The 19,175-nt window shown below is 31.5% G+C and overlaps 1 protein-coding gene across 1 annotated transcript in view; it reads right to left on the reverse strand.

Moving 5' to 3' along the window:
- The window catches only part of LOC118184671 (uncharacterized), a 249,226-nt gene that overhangs the window by 30,503 nt on the left and 199,548 nt on the right, over positions 1-19,175 (reverse strand). Inside the window, exon 4 of the mRNA XM_035354375.2 lies at positions 9,189-9,328. Coding sequence (XP_035210266.1) covers positions 9,189-9,328 — 140 coding nt within the window. The remainder of the gene's footprint in view (positions 1-9,188; positions 9,329-19,175) is intronic.

The raw sequence follows: 19,175 nt of genomic DNA on the forward strand, positions 1-19,175 counted from the left end.
TTCAGCAAACATTTTAATGTTTTCTAAAAAGTATTTATTAATTCGTTCTCAAGTATGGGCATATACATTCATAATTCAATGAATTAATTCAATGAATGTGTAACATATTGCTTAGATTTTTTAATCCAGTTAGATAATCCTGTCTTTCGCACAGATTTTTATTTTCGCTACTGCTCTTTAAAAATAAGAAAAGCTTCAAAGATGAGAAGTGAAAAAAAGAACAATAATTTCAGGGAAAATCATACCATTTTAGCTTAAATTTGTTTTTTTTTATTTCGAAAAGCAATTATGCGGACGGTGAAGGTGGATGTTTTACCTGAATATATTAGCAAGAGAAGCGAATTTTTAAATTCAATGAAACAGACTTTGTATTTTATTTTATCTGAGAAGACTTTTCGCATGGTTAGTGAAGCATGCTACTTTTTTGTATTATCTACAGAAAAGGCTTGACTTCCCACTCTGTGTAAAATATTATATTATACCTTGCAATTGTATCAGGCTCGGTAATGATATTAACTCCTGAAACGTATTTCATATTTGATTTTGCAGAATAAAATAGCATAAGACATAATAGAAATAAAAACATTATTACACAATTAAATGTCTATTTTTTACAGAAATTTATCATTTATCCGTGTATAATTTCTGCTAATGCAATAGTTTTACTTTAATTAGTAATTCTCAGCAGCATATCACATCATTTATAATGTAAAAAAAAAGGTTCTTTTGCTATAGAATAAAACGTTTCTCTTAGCTATACAGTATATTCTATAGAATATTCTGCAGTTACAGAATTCTATAGAGTATTCTGGAGCTAGGTCTTAGCTATAGAAAATTTTCTGAGTTGTATATCTTAGCTATAGAATACTTTCTGAATTGTATGGCTTGATGTATAATATGTTTCTCTGAGATACAAGACTTAGCTGAAGTTTAGATACAAATGGAATCAGTACACAAATTCTTCCTTTTATCACGTCTGTCATGGAATTAAACCTTTTTACCGATAGTGTTCGTCTTACTCTTAGGGAAATACTTCTGATTAGTTATACAGTGATAAAGTAGATTTATATCGCTTTGTAAGTTTTTCTATCAGGTTACCTACACAAGGTTTTAAGTTGCTTATGATAAACAGCGAAGGTAAATTAAATTCCATATGCATGTTTGACGTATACATAAAATACAAAGCGAAAACAAAATCATCATACATAAGACTTTTCGAAAATGCATAAGAACTAGAACGTTCACCAGAACAAGCTAAGTAAAAACTTCAGCTGTTATTAACACATCTATCCAAAACTTAATAATGAACATTATTATTCAAAGTTACAGACGAAGAAACCAAATCAATGAATCTTTCTGTCACTGTACACTTAAAACTCACACAGCAGAAGGTTGAAAATTATGCAGATTTCCTATTCTTGAATTTAGAGAAGTCAAGTGGTAATAGAAAGAGCGTAAAAAGGAAATCAGCACCACACTATCAACGAATTCAGTAGACGTTTTGAACTTGTCTTAATTTTCGTCCTTTCTCAGAGACATCGTCTGATTGAATGAAGACCGAAGATTGAAGACTGAGAACTAAATGATGAATGATTGAAGATTACAGGAGTTTTGCGAGAAACTGCTAAGCTGCAAGAGAGTTTTGAACAGAACAACGTGTTATGTCCAAACGTAGATAGAGCTGCGGAAAGAATGGAGCTCAGTTTTGTTCCAAATACTGCATGATTTGAATTGCATGTATTCCAAAGACCCTACAGGAAATATTTTTTTCCTACAAATCTGTATAAGAAGACGAATATATAGCGGTAATACCTAAATTTGATACGATGCTACGATGTTTTGAAAAATCTTCTGTACAGCCCAGGAAGAGGATATACTCTCAAACTTTAACTAGACATTCGAATTATATAGGATTTTATGTTCATTTACCGATCGTCTGTGTTTAGCTATCCGAAAACCAGTAGACATTTGCAGTGATTTCAGATCTATCTAAACCTGACAAAGCAAAAGTAAGTCAATATCTCGTTCATCGATCAGAACTGATTCAGATTGCATTCGAATTCCCGGTTCATCTGACATAAAACTTGTGAGAAGTAAAAGCAGCAGGAAAGTATTAGAAAGGTATTGTTGTATTGGTGTTATGGGAATAGTATGAGGTTGTACCGTCACTGATTTATGAGCTCTGTTACTGGTCTTGGAAAATGATTCCATAAAGGGCCACTGCTACTGCAAAGTTTCTTACCTCCATCTTCGCTTGTTATGTGCTGCCATTTCTGAAGCATTTTTATGGGTGATTCCGCATTATTTTTGAAACAAAAGCATTCAACAATCTTCGGAGAATGCATATTTCGTCGAATCGTCTAGCCAACTGACGCCCCAGACAACAGTCCCATTGAGCACTGAGCACGTGTGGAACATTATATAAACTCAAGATACGCGAGTCGCAATCGTTTGCAGGAAATATAAGCAAACTTTAATCATTTTTTGAATGGATGAGTCGAACAGTCTCCAGCATGAAGTCATAAAGACCTTAATGTTGAACATGCAGTGGAATTTTTTTTTTTTTTTTGCTACATCCTCTATTTTAAGGAAAACATATGCCATACTGAATAGTGAAATTTTCTGCGATTTTTCTGTGCTTCTCACCATCTTTCACTCATGCACAACTCTTATATGTAACTTTCTGCAATAGAATTATTACCATTATCTTTCATTTCTTTCCACGAGTTTATTAGTTATTATGTTAAGCATCGGGAAATGAATAACTGATCATAAGTGTCTGCAGTTACGCACCTTTTTCCCAGCTCACAATAAATATTTCTCTTATTAAATTTCACACGTATGTGTATATTGACTTCGCTTGTCCATGAAGCCAATATTCTATTTTCTATTTTACTAAAATATAATTAGAATAAATAGCTTTATATGTTGATATATAAGCATATATTTAATAATCTTGTTCATTTTAGCAGGAATTGACAACTTTTCTACTCAATTCGGTATTTGTTTTTCGAAATCGAAGTTATAATTCCAGTCACTGAAGATCTTTAACATTCCTTAGTCATAAATTAAGTATAGCCATATTTGATTGTAAATCATTAATATTAAATATTTGCAAGGTTTTATTTATTTTTATCTAACAATTATTTTATGTAAATAGCTTCACTGCCATTCTTCTTTTCCGATTTCTTGCCATAATGCTAATTTTAGTTCGAAAATATTTAAATGAGACATAAAAAGTCAGCACTTAAAGGAAAGTTTTTAGATTGCGGAATCAGAGCGTCTTCTGCCTGCTGAAGGCGATGTTACTAGTTAAAACTCTTCGATTGCAATATGTTTTGTGCATTCCGTTATTCTTGCCATTAGGGCTTGTCACGGCGGCTTAGATTTGAGTCAATTTGCGCATTATTCATTCACTTCGCTACATTACCTTTTAAAATTTACATTCATTAATTTTAAGTTACGCAATAAATGCTGGCTGGTTTTGTAAGCATTAGAAGTGCCTTCTGTTAATTTAACTAGTTTCTAATAAAAGGGTCTTTTACACCCTTCTTACGTTTCTCTGCCTTCGTTCTGGACACAGCGCTCAACTTGAGTCTCGAATCCGTTTACGCCTCCAAAGAAAGCGAGACTCGATATATTGAATATTATAAACATCTCTGAAACTCATTAAAATGAATTCTCGTTCTAGTTTTCCACTTTTTATCACATTATAAAAGCGAATCTTACCGTGTTTTGATCCCTGCCGCTAGAAACAGGTAAATAATGAAAATGAATAAATAAAAAAAAGTTTAAAAGTTTGTTTGGGTAGTCATTATTGCAGAATCCCGGCTTCGAAGTCAATATTAGCTATAATATGCCATAATGTCGGTCCTATTATTATTCTTAAAATACTTATAAGGTATTTTCTCCCTCCTCCCAGCATGCCTTCGCGGTCTTCGCGGCGCGTATTCGAGAGGACCAGGTTCGAGTCCCGGCGAGAGGAGTGCGCATTTTCCACATAACCTGCTTCAAAATAACCTAAAATGCTATACATGCTTCTTTGAAGCGGTGCCAGTTTTGTTAATTTAAAAACTCAAGAAATATATTAAATTAAATTAAAAGCTTTAAATATGTATTCAAAAAATAAAATACTGTTCTGTATCTCAAATTCGTCTTTAAAGCTAAATCAAAGTATATCTACACTAAACTTGCTTTAAAATGCAACAACCTTCCATTTGTATAAACAAAGTAAGAAATGTGTAGAAAAGTAATAAATTGAAAATCTTGGATGTGGTATTGTGAAATATATAAATTTTAATTTTAATAGGTTACTCCCCCAAAAAAAATTGTAAATAAAAGAGAAGAAAGGCATCTTTTAAAATCTATAACGTAATATTTAGAAAATTCGCAATAGTTAAATCTTTATATGTGCTATTTAAATCTTCAAACTGTATAATGTTGTTAGTATTGTACGGCATTTATAATAAATATAACAAACGTTTCAGATAACAAAAGACCAAGACTTATTTTATAAAAGCAAAAAAAGAGAACATAAGAAAATAATTATACACACAGTCTTTTAATAACATAATTTACAAGCAATTTTCCTTTAATGAAATTTTAACATTCTTAGTCAAGGTTAAATTAGCCTAATTTCCGTTCCTTTAAGAAAATTTATTTAACATGAAAATTAACCTCAAATACCCATTAGCGTCCAACTAATTAGATATTAGATAAAGTTCTTGCTCTCAGTAAAAAAATAATTTTAGATTTATTCTAATCTTTTCTATAGCGGAAAAAACATAGGACAGAAATAATGCGTTAAACCGTTGCCTAATTATAACATCTTTGTATTTTAATTAAGAAACGTTTTCTAACGTAAAACATTTTTAATGTTTTATTTATTCATTCAGAATAAGAGTATTCTTCAAAAATAAACAAAATAAACCGTCTGAACACTCTTTTCGTGCCGAAATCCGATGTTATTACTACAGATTGCAGTTTTTTTATCTGGAAATATGAGCCTAAGTTACCCATTTTCTCCGTACGTTTTTGTTGTTTATTTATTTTACGTTATTTTTTTTTCATTTTATCTCTTTTAAGTTATGTTATTATAATTAATTACATATTATATATCAATATTGCGTAAATGTCTTTATACGATGTTAATAGATGTACACTGCAAAAAAAAAATTGACTATTCTATATCTCCCGTTCTACTTAGCCGATTGACGAAATTCAACTTTCGTTTTTCATGTCTCGAAAGCGCAACTTAGGATATGTATTAGATTTATATACAGCATTGTTCTAATATACATATTTTGACACAAAGTCGGATTTTTTCTGAAACGACATGTCAATTTGTTTCCATGTTTTGATACTACGACTCAAATTTTGCCAAAGTGGCAAGTTTCGTAAAACTCGCACAAGTAATTTTTAAAAAAATAGCTCTCAATATTTTAGCTTCTCAATGTTAATTGATTTTGTATATATTTATTAATCTCTCTTTTCTTATTAATATTATTTGATTCTTTAGATAATTAGTAAAATTCATACGGACAACTCTGTTACTCATTAGTTTGTAGGAAAATACAAGTATGTTCTTAATGTTGGAATAGCACGTATTATCTCCTTAATAGTCATTTGATATGCAATCATGTTTAGCAGTGCTATTGAAAAAAAAAACGCTCCGGAAAATGTACACTAGCAAAAAAAAATCACTTGCAAAATGCATCTGAAAAAAGGGCATCACTTATTTTTCCACAACAAAACTGATCGCACTTTCGAATCTTGTCAATTAACCTATTCAAACATAGGTGAAAAAAATAGCTGAAATTTAATTTGGACTCCTTTATGATTCTTCTATTGAGAGTGAAGGTTTTCTTTGATATTCTTGGCGAGCTAGCTGAAGCTCATCAGTTTCATCTACAATAATTTTCCAAGCTACTTTATGCGCCCGTCGCTTTACTACAGGAGAATCGCTTTTGTCCATTCATATATCCAATACAAATTTTGCCATCGTCATTCAGAGATTTGATATTAAATGTACTAATATCCATATATCTTCAAAGGACACTGCAGGAAGGAAAAACAAAATAATATGTCTTACATTAATAATCTTTGAAGCGTTATGTTGTAGTATACTTTAAAGTTAAAAGATTACTAGAATACTGTTAAATATTACTTCACGGCACCATTGTTAAATAAGAAACTACTTGCCGTGAAAGGTTTCTACTTCCTCTTAGGGAGGAAACTAAACTCTTAAGAATTTTTGCTAATTACCAAACTTTTAGTGATCGTATAGTGAATTTTTAATGCATTACGTTGTAAAAATTGCATCCCGGGACCGCGCCGTGAGAGGATCGTAAACATAAGAAAACATATACAAGTTATATAGGAAAAACATATTAAATATATAAAGAAACATACTGTAATAGGTTTCCAGATTAAATATCAGTTTATTCAATTTCATCACAATAAAATAAAATCTTATCCTCATCAGAGAGTCTAATGGGAATTCTTCAATTTGTCATTTACTTTTTTTTTTTACATTTAAATTCATATAAAAAACTTTAAGGTTTGTCTTGGTAATTTAAAAGGGGAAAGGGAAACAATTGAAAGCCTGAGAATTAAATTAAGATTCGACGTTGTTATTTTACATTCCAAGGAAATCGTTGAAACCTTACTTAAAGTTCAAACACAAAAAATAGACTTATCTGGTCAGAACGTCTCGAAATGGAGGACTCGTATCCTAATAAGCGTTGACGTCGGCGGGGCTCATCTTTACGGTCACAAATGGAAGTTTCAGAAGACATCGTCCTGTCCTGGCACTATTGGCGAAAACACACACGCAGGTAACTGGTTTTCATAACGACGAAGCTATTTTTACTCTGGAAAACAGAAACAGGAGCACTGCTGCCCAGCACGGCTATCCGCTTGGTCTTGAAAGTCTTAAGTCAACACGCAGGTAACTGTTTTTCATAATGACGAAGCTATTTTAACTCTGGAAAACAGAAACAGGAGCACTGCTGCCCAGCACGGCTATCCGCCTGGTCTTGAAATTCTTAAGTCACTCGCCCGGTTCAATTTCGCCTTTTAACCAGAACGCGACAGGGGAGCATCTCTCTTCGTAAATTACATCTTTTTCAAGCAAGTTTCAAGAGTAACCTCCAAAAGTAAGTTCAGCAAGTCAGTCAGTAAGTCTCGCCTCTTAACCAAAACGCGGCCGGGGAGCATATTTGCCGCTCCCCGCCGGGAAACATCTCTCTTCGTAAATTACATCTTGTCTATCGCTTTCAAGCCAGTTTTCAAGAGTAACGTCCTAAAGTAAATCCAGCCAGCCAGAGAGTGATTCAACTCAAATTTTCTTCGTCTCGTTCACAAAAACGGGCTCCCACTATGGCTTCAATTATCGCCCCCTTAATTTTGGCAAAATTTGCGTTTTCAACCCCTGAATGCGGAAATAAGGGTGATTGCGCATGCGCGCCCTTCTTCACTTAGCCAACAACCGGACCCTCAATCGCCAAAAACCTGAATGACTTACATCGAAAGTCAAGTAGCAACCTTTGACCTTTCTGTCACGTACTTCCTCTCTTAAGGTCAACTACACAATGAAATTCCTTCTAGAACATTCTAAAGGACAAAGCGCGCGAAATCATGACTTAGCAAAAATTGCTTCCCTTTCCCTGCTTCTTTTCACAATGAATCAAAGCTTGTACAAAATTTGCAAATAAAAGAAAATAAATAATATTCTTTTAAACTAAATAATATTCCCAGAAGCATCTGTTTTTCCCCAAAATTAAAGCCTTAAAATAAATAATTCAGAATCAAATAAAATTAAGATTTCCATAAATCAGAAAATCATTCACCTAGTTTTTATAACGCTATCAGACAAATTATCTACACAACAATACAATAACTAAACAGTGTGTTGGTACATTTCAGCACACTGTTTAATTGTATTTAGTAATGATTTTGATATACAAATCAAAACATCCATAGCATTCATTTCACAGTTTATGAATGCAGAGGCTTGAAAGGGCCATATAATTATTCTTCTTAAGATATTCGAGATTAAAGAAACTACGTAAGCCGTGTACTCAACACTTTCATCTTGAGGTTACGAGATAGCTCGCCCTCCAGGAATTATTGCTGTGCGCGAAAAGCGAGATAACTCGTCCTTTACTCAAGGTTATTCTGTAGTATTGCAGCGTGTCCCATGACTTTTAGGGTATAGAAGACTCTAATATTTTGTCTTTACAACATTTCTACGACATGGCGCCAGGAGCACAATTTGTAGTGCTTTCACTTTTATTACGTTTCTCGTACGTTCTCTTTCTCTTGGGTTTTTCTTCCACTTTTTCTCTTTCTCTTTCACTTCTCCTAGATTCTCTTTCGCTTTATCTTTCACTTTTGTTACGTTTCTCTTATTACGTTTTTCTTTTTCTTTTTTCTTTATTACGTTTCTCTCTTCTTACTTTTACTGCGTTTCTCCTTTCTATCTTTTATTATGTTTCTCGTTTTTTCTTTACTTATATTACGTTTCTAGCCTTTCTTTTATTACGTTTCTCGTTCTCTCTCAGAAATCCTCCGATATGTCGCGCATGGATGAACAACATTACTTGGACATAATAACAGCAACCTCAAGTAACGAACGTAGGACACACAAAATTCGACGAGAGATTCGTTATCTGTGCAAGCCATGCACAAGCCATCATTATGTGCAGTACTTTGTTTTGAAAATTTTCACAGTTCAGAGTGATTATAATTAATACAATATTTTGGATTTTTATTTTTTATTTTATTATTATTTTAATTTTTTTATTATTATTATTTTTATGTCTGTAAACACAAATAAATCATTATAGTGAGAATTGTAATTGATTCCAATTGATTATTACTTTTCAAAGTAAAATAAACAAAGTTTTAAAGAAATTTGTGTTTTGTTCACATTCTAGTACTGCGGCGCAGACTCTTAGCGCAGAGGATGGGACAAAAGTGCGCCATCGCCGCGATGAAAGTGCCAAATTAATAACAGCTCGGAGACAGTCATCCAGATTAATACACCAATATTAATGCACAAAATCTATATATTTCAACATAAAATTAAAAGCTATACATGATTCTTAATATCTTAAAGTATTTTCATAATTAATCATTTTAGTTTGTGACTTGGCAAAAATTTCAATAAAGATTAAGTCACTTACCATGAAGATCAAGTATCTGAAGTGTGTTGAGTACAGATCTGTAAGTTTCATACGGTGCAGATGTTAGCTGATTAGACTGTAAGTATAGCCATTCTAAGGATATCAGATCCATAAATGCGTTGTCTTCGATTGTGTGTATTCTGAAAGTAAAATTACCAGGTGAAGTCAATCAAAATGCGTAATATCTTTCTGTTCAAGATGCATAATTTGCATTTGTGCTCTACTCAAGATGCATTATAAAATAAAAGGCAACATAAGCTGTTAGAAAAAATGAAGTAATTTACTAAAACGAAAAGTGTATATATTACGCCTGTTGCGTTTCCATAACCTTTGATAAATCATCACAGTAATTCATGATACCAATAATTATTATAATTTGCCACACATAATAATGCACTATAACAATACAATAGAAGTTGTGGACGCTCCTTCATTTTACGTTATCGTCTTCTGAATATAACTAATGTATATTTTACTTAACGTCATCCAGGATTTTTTATCTTAATGATACCTTTTCATCATGTAACGGTGATCAAAGTCTCGTAATATCTCTGAAGTTCAATCTGAAACGCTTTTCAAGTCAGATTTAAAATTTTATTTATGATGTTTTGGGTACGACTTAATATTTTAAGTAAATTGCAGCTTAGTTTATGAACTTTCAAAGTTTTCATTTTCATTTTTTGAAGACTTTTTAGACTGCTTTCATGGATTTTAGTTCCATTAAAAAATTATATAAATATTTCATTTTCTGATAACTAATTATTGATAAATAATCATGCTAATTTCAAAGAAGATTAAAAAAATCTAGTTTATATTGCATAGCATGAATAATTTTCTAATTTAACCATGAAAACGCTAAGCCGCCCAGACGGTGTAGTGTTTAGGGTAGCTTCCTGCGGTACCGAAGGGTACGCATTGGAATCCTGCAGAGGGCATGCTTGTACTGCTCGTCCCTTTATAGGAGGTTATGGTGGCCACCTATTACGTGGCTCTACAATAAAATGGCCACCACTACTGTCCTTAGAAGTGGCCAAAGTCGAATAGGCAAATGCCAGCCATTAGATTAAAAAAAAACATCAAAATTTAAAATAAACAAATCTGAATGTTTTCAGATTTTACATTACGCCCAAAGGGACTTTTTTAACGTTTTGTGTGTTATCTCTATTTATTAAATAGCATGTTCTTCACACTTAAAACATAAAATTCACTTCAACGGCAATATCGGAAATTAATTTTAAAATGAGCGTATCTTTAGAATTTCCAATACACAGTCTCGCTCGCTGGAGATAAAGTTTTTTTCCCGTTTTTTCTCCCGTAATTTGGAGTCATCCTTATTGTCGGCCTACTTCGTCTAAGTTTTACCGGTCAAACGATGCAAATACTTTTATTTATAATAACGAAAACTGAGCGCAGCACACACACTTCTAAAAATAACATCGCATTTTTTCATTTCCTGCTTATTGACATAGGGTTACAATTTTCTTTTTAAAAAAGTTAATTCAGGATAATTTTGAAAAATTTAATTTCCGAGTTGAGAAAATATTAGGATTTTAAAATTAATGCTACAGACGGGAATCTAACATGCAGAAATAAAAGCTAATCCAGGATATTTTGGAAAAAATAAGTTTTAGAGTTAAAAGAGAATTAATTAGTTTTAGAGCTAAAAGAGAATTGAGAAATATTAAGATTTATAAGTTAATGCTACAGATGAAAATTTAACATTCAGAAATAAAAGCTTCTCCAGGATATTTTGGAGAACAATAGTTCTAGAGTTAAAAAAAATTTTGAGAAATATTAAGATTTTTAAGTTAATGCTGCAGACGAAACATCCAGAGATAAAAGCTAATCCAGGATATTTGGGGGAAAATAAATTTCCGAGTTACGAATATTACAATATTACGAATTTAAATTAATGCTACAAATGAAAATTTAACTATAGGAAAAAAAGCAAAGGTAAAAGCAAAGAATTTGAACATCAAAAATACTGAGAATACTTAAAAATTGCTTGCATTCTTCAACAGATCAAGAATAAAAGCTGTAGATAACGCGGAACTGTGTTAAAGAAGTTGTGTAATTTTATTCTAAAACACTTACAGTCCAGTAAAAATCATTATTAAAATTTCAGTGGATCTTTGCTCTTCTATAAATTAATAAGTCCATTTTCGGATTTTTCACCCACTCATTTAAACAACCAGGATTTTTAGTCCAAAGGGATTTGAATCCCGAAGGACTATTAGTTTCGTTTTGGCATTTTGCGTCGGACTCATAAATGTCGGTTCACTTTTCAAACTGTTGCCACAAAATGTTATATTTGAGTCCTGCATTATATTTGAAGAAATTAAATAATGAAAAATCTGCATAAATGTATGTATATTTCTCGTATTGTGATAAAACAACGGCACATAGAGTCATCGAATTTTGAATAACGTAATCCTCCAACGAATATGAGCATGTGGAAGACCAAATTTGAAATTTGAAATTTGTTTTATGATCGATTTCCTATTTTTTAAAACTTTGACGAATTTTTGATTAACAAACTCAAGGATTTCAAAGCGAGCAATGGCAACGTTGTGCAGAAAAAACATTTTTATCTCCAGCGCGTGAGTCTCTGTATCGGAAATTCTAAAGATATGCTCGTTTTAAAACTATTTTGCGATATTGCTGTTGCACTGGATCTTATGGTTTAAGTGCGAGGAACATGATATTTAATAAAGAAAGGTAACACACAAAATGTTAAAAAACGCCCCTTTTGACGTAATTTAAAATCTGAAACATTTCAGATTTTTTTTTAATTTATTTATTTATTTATTTTATTTTATTTTATTTTTATCAAGGAAACAGTGCTGGACATAATTAAGGATCCAAGTGTGTTCTGTACAATCGTGGACGTCTGTTAACCCTAAAGTGAACAATAATTTTGTTTTTAAAATTCCATCTCCGTATTTAATATAATAAAATTCGCAATTAACGAAATAGTTCCCCTGCCATTCTGTGAATGAGCTCAAGTGAAACATTAGAAATTACAGCTATTTTTATTGCCCTCAGGAAATCCATTCCGGTATGGATCCGTTCTTCCTCTTAACAACATTGCTGTTAAGATACAATATACATCGTTATGAAAAGCCTAAACACTGCGCTTAGTAGACAGTTGCGCTCTTCTGTTTCGTCTCATTCAGCCCCATTATCTCTTTCAATGCTCAGTAGAATGGAAGTAGAACAATTAATTTAGCAATCCGTTGGTTCATCCGCTTTTCAGGAATTACAAAGTTGCTGACTTAGAGTATCCCTTGTAGTTGCCTTCCGTTCCGATTAGAGAGGAGAGCATTGTTACAAATTGGACGAATTACGGTTGTCGAGAACGGTTTCGGATTAATGGGTTGTCGAAGCTTAGGTCGACTATATAGCACATGCTGGTGCAGCTGAACAATACATCTGCCAACGTCAAGAAATATTGCTTTAAAATGGCGATGTTCGCATAGGCTGACATATTTTGAATTCACAAGAGAACCTTTATTGAAGTTAACTCCGGTTCCAATTACTCATTCTCTTGAATAATTATGCGTTATGTGTTTGTAGTACGCTTGGAAATGCCCTCGTTAAAACAAGGCATTATTAGTTTCGCCAAGATTTATAGGAGTTAAAATGCTTTCCTTTAGAGACTGCCTGGCCCTAATAATGTCTGATAATAGAAATGTTCAAAAGCAATACACTTCTTTAAAAGAAAATTTAATAAAACAGAATATCATAATGTATTTTCTAGAGTTCTAAGAAATGTCGAAAAGATACACGTTTACAAGGTATTTTTTATGTCCTCGTAAGAAGTAAAGGAAGTATTGCAATAGGAAAAATTTCGGGTATCATATTTCAACCGCTCTCAAAACCATTTGGACGATGTTTTTGCAAGACATCTGTGCGCACGGTTAAAATAAAAGATTGCCTTTGCCAAAAATGGATTGGAAAATGGATTTAAAATGAATTAACAAGAGATATTGTTTCTTGACATTTCTACGTACGTATGTATGTATCTCGCATAACTCATGAACAAGAAGACATAGAATGTCCAAATTTTGTGTATGGGACAGGTATAACATGTACGTGTATACCTCTCGTTTTCGTTGCAATCGATTAATAGTGCATATATATATATATTTCCTCCCTATTACGTGGTTGATAAGCATTTTATTCTTATATGTCAGTAAATTGCTTATTTTTGTGCTTTAAATATATTGAATTATGTGTTTCTTATGTTCAGGTTATAGGTTTTATGCTTTTGTTAATCTATATGCAATAGTTGTAGAATTATGAGCAATTAAAAGTTGTTTCAGTGCATCTAAGCCTAACTTTTTTTTTTTTTTTTTTTTTTTGCCATAGCAATCACATTTGTTTATATTTGAACTTAGCAGAATAGAGAATTAAGTTATTTTCTGCAACTTCGGTGTCTTTTTGCCAAATGGGACCAAGAGTAAAATTTCAGTTCTGTGCACCGAAAAATCTGCCTTCTTCCCCGCTGGCCAAATTGCTTTTTTTCGCGCAGAAACTCCATTTTTAATTGCAAAACTTGCTTTTTACTTGTTTTAACTGTAGTTGGCATTTTATACTTTTCTATACCTTTCGATTTTTAATGAAAATACTTTGAGTTTTTATGTATCTTTGCTTTGCTGCGAAGTGAATGAAAATGGGAATTAATTGAATGAGAAATATATCTTTAATGAAATTGGAGGAAATATGTTTAAATGAAATGCAGCAAAAATTCGTATAATTTACTATTCCGTACAAGGAAGTCATGCGGTGTACACATCAGACTTGGTTTCAAAATATTAAGCGCACGTGAAATGTTTAAACGTGTTTTCCTCGAAACAACGGTTGTGCGCGTTTATGTTTTTGAAATTCATGGTGGTGACCATTAAATGTAAACTTGCATATAAAAAATTACAATAAAATGCTTACCATTTTTTATTTTGTACTCGGTAGAATGATGTGTGTGTTTCAGATTGGATTTTCGTTTATTAGGGAAATCAGATCTTAAAATTAAGTGTTATTAAATAAGTCTACTTAATTTGGCTGTACGGAATTTTAGTACACAGGATACTGATAATTACTACTGTGAAATGTTTTCGGAATCTTTAACATACATGTAAGAAAAAAAATAATATGTAAAAGATTAAATTAGCAGCGTAAATTAATTTCCCTTCTTAATTCTAAAAATCGTAACCCCTCTCTGCACTGCGTCATTTCGAGACTATTCTATGTCATATGATGATGTAAATGGAACTAAACCATCCAATAGTAATTTTACAGCAATAAATAAACTGTCCAATCAAAATTCTTTGAAAACCAAAACTAACTCAGTCTGACTTGAGATTTCATCCTGAACATTACGCACTTGCTTTCTACGCTTTGCCTTAGGTGGACTGTAGTCTGTTTGCTTTTTTTTTTTTTTTTTCTGCAAATTTATATAAAATGAAAGCCCTTCGGAACAGGCACCTATAATGTGCCGACTTGTGTGTAACCGCAACATGTTGCTAAAAATAAAACTGAAGATTTAATATGCCTTCGCCTCCAATTTCTTAGTCATTGTGGATCAACATATCTGCGCCATCAAAACTTCTGTTCCTGGTCATCGCTTCTGATTTTGAATCTATTACATACATATGCAACTGACGTTTTTGTTTTGATGCATCTCTTCTCTAACTTGAAAAATATCGCGTAATAAAGGAATTTGAAAAAAAAATAACAAAAACCAGAATTTATTTTTTTCTCTTGTGTCTTCAATTAAATCATTATCACCTTTACATATTTTAGAGAAGTCCGTAATTTGAAATAGATTTCAATTTAAACTGCACTACTAAAGATATTAATTAGTTGCTAAATATTTTAATTAACTACTAAATATATTAATTAACTACTAAAGATATTAATTAACTACTAAATATATTAATTAATAAAGTTTCTTACTCAGCTTTGAATCACTTAACAGCAGCCAACTGATAATATCTTCCCTTACACTGACATTCTATAGAACCATCTTTTAATTCCTATAAAGCGAATTCAATAACTTGTCAAGATATCTTAAAAAATGATTTTGATAAACTCCGAATTACTTTTAGTCGTCTATTGACAACGAGAATCCGGCTAGCTGTCCATAGAAACATTTGAGGACAAAAGCTCTGCCGTCAGATATGTCACACACTTCCAGCAACAACATCGAGCTGTTATTCTCAGTAATCCAATATATGACGGATTTAATAACGTTTAGTCTTCCAATAAATGAGAGTGCACTGACAAGTATAAACCGGTTAAATTACATTTTACATAATTTAGTTTAATGCTACAATAAGCTTTAAGTAATTATTACAGATTTCCATAGTACAAAGCAATTGATAGTAAATGATATTCCCGTAAAGTAAAGTTTTTATATATGTGCGTGCGCTAAATAACCTGCAAATGTAAATATTAATTTTATGCCATTTCTCAGCATCATTGTGCATTAGTTTAAAATTATGTAAACTTTTAAACATTAATTACACAAAACATAAAACATTACATACTGTTTCATTAAATTAATCAATTTTTTTTAAATTTCAATGGCAGGATGGGAGAATTCACATTGCAACCAAGAAGTTTCTTAATTCACTCTGTGTTTATAACGTTTTTGCAAATTTTGTAAGCGTTAGTTAAAGGTTACCATCTTAAATATGGTGTACTTTTCTTAAAAAAATAATTTTACATTGTTATGTATCCCAGATCTATATTAAATAGAAATACATTTCACATTCTAAAATGATATTTATTGATAAATATTCTTTTAAATAAATATTTTTAAGTAATCTTATGTATGAATATGGTGGCTAAAATAATTATATCAACAGTTCGCAAACATTTAGTATAATTTCTCTCAAATGTGAGAAAAGATTTTGCAACTCATATTTTCTTCCCATTTTGCTCTATTGTTATAGTCTGCTTAATTAAACAATAGATTAGGAACCCCAAAAGTATGCGCTAATTTGCATTAGCATTTTCTTAGACAAAAGGGCATCACATAAACTAAATTAAATTATTTCATTATATTTGACCCTAAACTCATGTGTGGTATGTGAATGTCATATATGGATATGTATTCATAAAATATGATATGCAAATAAAGCAAAAATGCGTCAGATCACGTTGTCTATGCATATAATATTAGTCTTATGTTATTATTGTTACATAGAATAACATATGTTATTATTACCACTTCAGATTCTGAAACCTTTTCACAAACCATGTTTCATATTTATCTTATAAGGTATTTCTCCTGCCTTCCTAGCGTGCCGTCGTGGTGTAGTGGTCCACGTTTGCTAATTTTTGCTAATTTTTCATCTTGCCTGCTTCCAAAAAAATCCTAACGTCTCTAGAATCTAATGGGCATAACACGAATTTTTACTTCAGATGCTGAAATTTTAATAAACCGTGTTTCATATTTATTATCCAATGGACATAGTACGATATTTTAATCAATTGCCTAATCGTATCCGAAATATACATCCGCTATAATAGTAAGCAAATGAAGTATTTGAAGTATTTTTAAGAAGTAAAGACAAAATAGCGAAGTATTTTGTAAGAAACTGAGCTGCCAAAATGCTTAGCTGATATATCCAGACTCACTGTACAATTTTAAGACTGACTTTTTCATTCAGAATTGGATGAATCTATTGATTCTTTTTTGCTTTTCAAAATTCTAAAATTCAAACAATAAACTACATTTTTCAAATGTTAAAAAAATGTAAAAAATTGTGCTTATTCAAAATCAATTATAATGTAGTTTATTTAAAGTTCAATGGTTAGTGAGTTCTTGCATTTTGTTATATGATCTCATTATTTATTTGTGCCTTTCAAATAAATTTTTCTATAAAAACAATTAAGACAATTTTCAGTAAATTTTACAGTTATTAATAAGCTTTATTTACTCACTTATCTTTGAATTTTCAAATGATTTATAAACTAAATGCTGTTGGAAACATCACCAATGCTTTAGGTTTTAAACTTGTCCATTCCTTTCCTTTTAAATAGAGAACCAGTAATGATTTTATAGTGTTGCTCTCAGCACTACTTTGTATATCAGAAACTGAATACGCGTTCGGGGCTTCATTTAGATGAAAAGTCATATAAAAATCATATTTCTATGCCAAATATTTATCATACGTGTTTCTAATACTATTTGCTATGTTACTACTAAAATTCATATCCAGAGCATGCTATTTAATAGCAAAACGTACGTATCATTTTTGAAATCTTAAAAATGAATTCCGATTTTTTCACGATTTTATTTTCTGGTGCATTTTTTTTAAAAGGAAAAAATAAGATCATGAAAAAGGAGGAAAGGTATATTTCATCCATTTTATTCGAGTATTTCGGATACTAGAAATCTCAAAGCGGTTGCTTCAAAGTTATAGGGAAGCATCATTCTTCATTTTTACGAATGTGAAATAACTGACAATATATCATTGTTGCTCTGAAACTCAGTTCTTATTATATTCATAATTTAGACTCTGTGTCGAAATCTCCTTTTGCATCTCATGGCTGGCAAGTATTAAGACCCAGCGATGCGTGAATATGCAATCGACTGCTGATGTCCCTCCCTTCTCTTCCCATTCATTCATTCACACTCCCTTCTCTCATTCGAAAGCTCGCATCTTCAGGCCTTTCCGTTTCAAAGGACTGCGTTCGAAATTAAGCTATCTGTTATGTCCAGGATAAAGTAACCTCGTTTATGCAAGACTAGTCCGAGAGATGGCGCTGAGTTGAACAAGCATTGAGTCTTTATAATGAGTATGATTTATCACAATTTTTGGTGCCTCTAGTCCACAACAAGCAATTCTGCATCTTTAATGATTTATTAGGCAATTATTTCACAAGTGGAATATTTATCACAATCTGCTGTTGAGGTCTTGAAAGTATTTCGTAAGTGATAAGCCCATTGAACGAAACTAACGATATTTATATCTTCTAAAATTTTAATAATTTCTTCTAGCAGAAATGTATTATCTATTCTTTCATTATTATCACATTCAGTGGTCTATGCTTTATGAATGTACGGTAGGAAATTTAAAAAATTGATGTATTTATCGCAAACAGAATATACCGACAATTTAAAAGCATGATCTTTTCAAATCGTGTTGCCAAAACAATTCTGTAAGGAATATTTCTACTTCTCAGTTATTTACAGTTTCAAATGACATATTTACCCAAGTTACGCAACGAATTTCTTCTTCAAATTAAAGACAATATCTACTATAATTTTCAAATTAAATAATTACGATTTATGTTTCCAAAGCATAAAAGTGTCTCAAAAGCTGATAAAAAGTTACAAGTTAATTTAAATAAAGATTATAGGTAATAGAATCAAAAATCCCTCAAACGTAGTGCGAATATAAACATTTTTCTTACCTCAATTAAATTGTCAAGTTAAACAATTTTAATACATTTCTTATAATCAGAGTATGAACAAAATATGTCTCTGTTGTTTTACCTGTAGCAGCTGTAATTCCTTCAAACAATGTTTGATTGTTTCAGAAATGTTGTTCTCAGTGTCAATAAAACACTTATTCAGAGAAAATGAATTTTTGAAACATTTTTCATTCCTTGATTCACTTTCTTAATTTGCACTTCCTCGCATCATACAAGATATAAGCAAAACGTTAAGTTGAGACAGTAAGAAGTGCGGATAAACTAAAACTATTGAAAAACCGTATATAATTCACAAATCAGCTGAAGAATTTTCTTAATATCACTAATTTAATTTAGATCAGTGATCGTTCAGTGAATTAACATACGACTCATTTGCTAATGTTCAAAATAAAGACAATTTCTACATTTGGACGAATATTTCTAGAAGTAGTGAAAATATTTAATAGAAATTAAGTACAAGCATAGTTGAAATAACGTAAAAAATACGTCTACGTTTTATACGGTTTAGTTCTGCAGATCTGGCTATCCATTACAACCGGT

The sequence above is a fragment of the Stegodyphus dumicola genome, chromosome 5 (genome assembly GCF_044657685.1).
Source record: "Stegodyphus dumicola isolate Sdum_Otavi_A_Nest chromosome 5, ASM4465768v1".
Lineage (NCBI taxonomy): Eukaryota > Metazoa > Arthropoda > Arachnida > Araneae > Eresidae > Stegodyphus > Stegodyphus dumicola.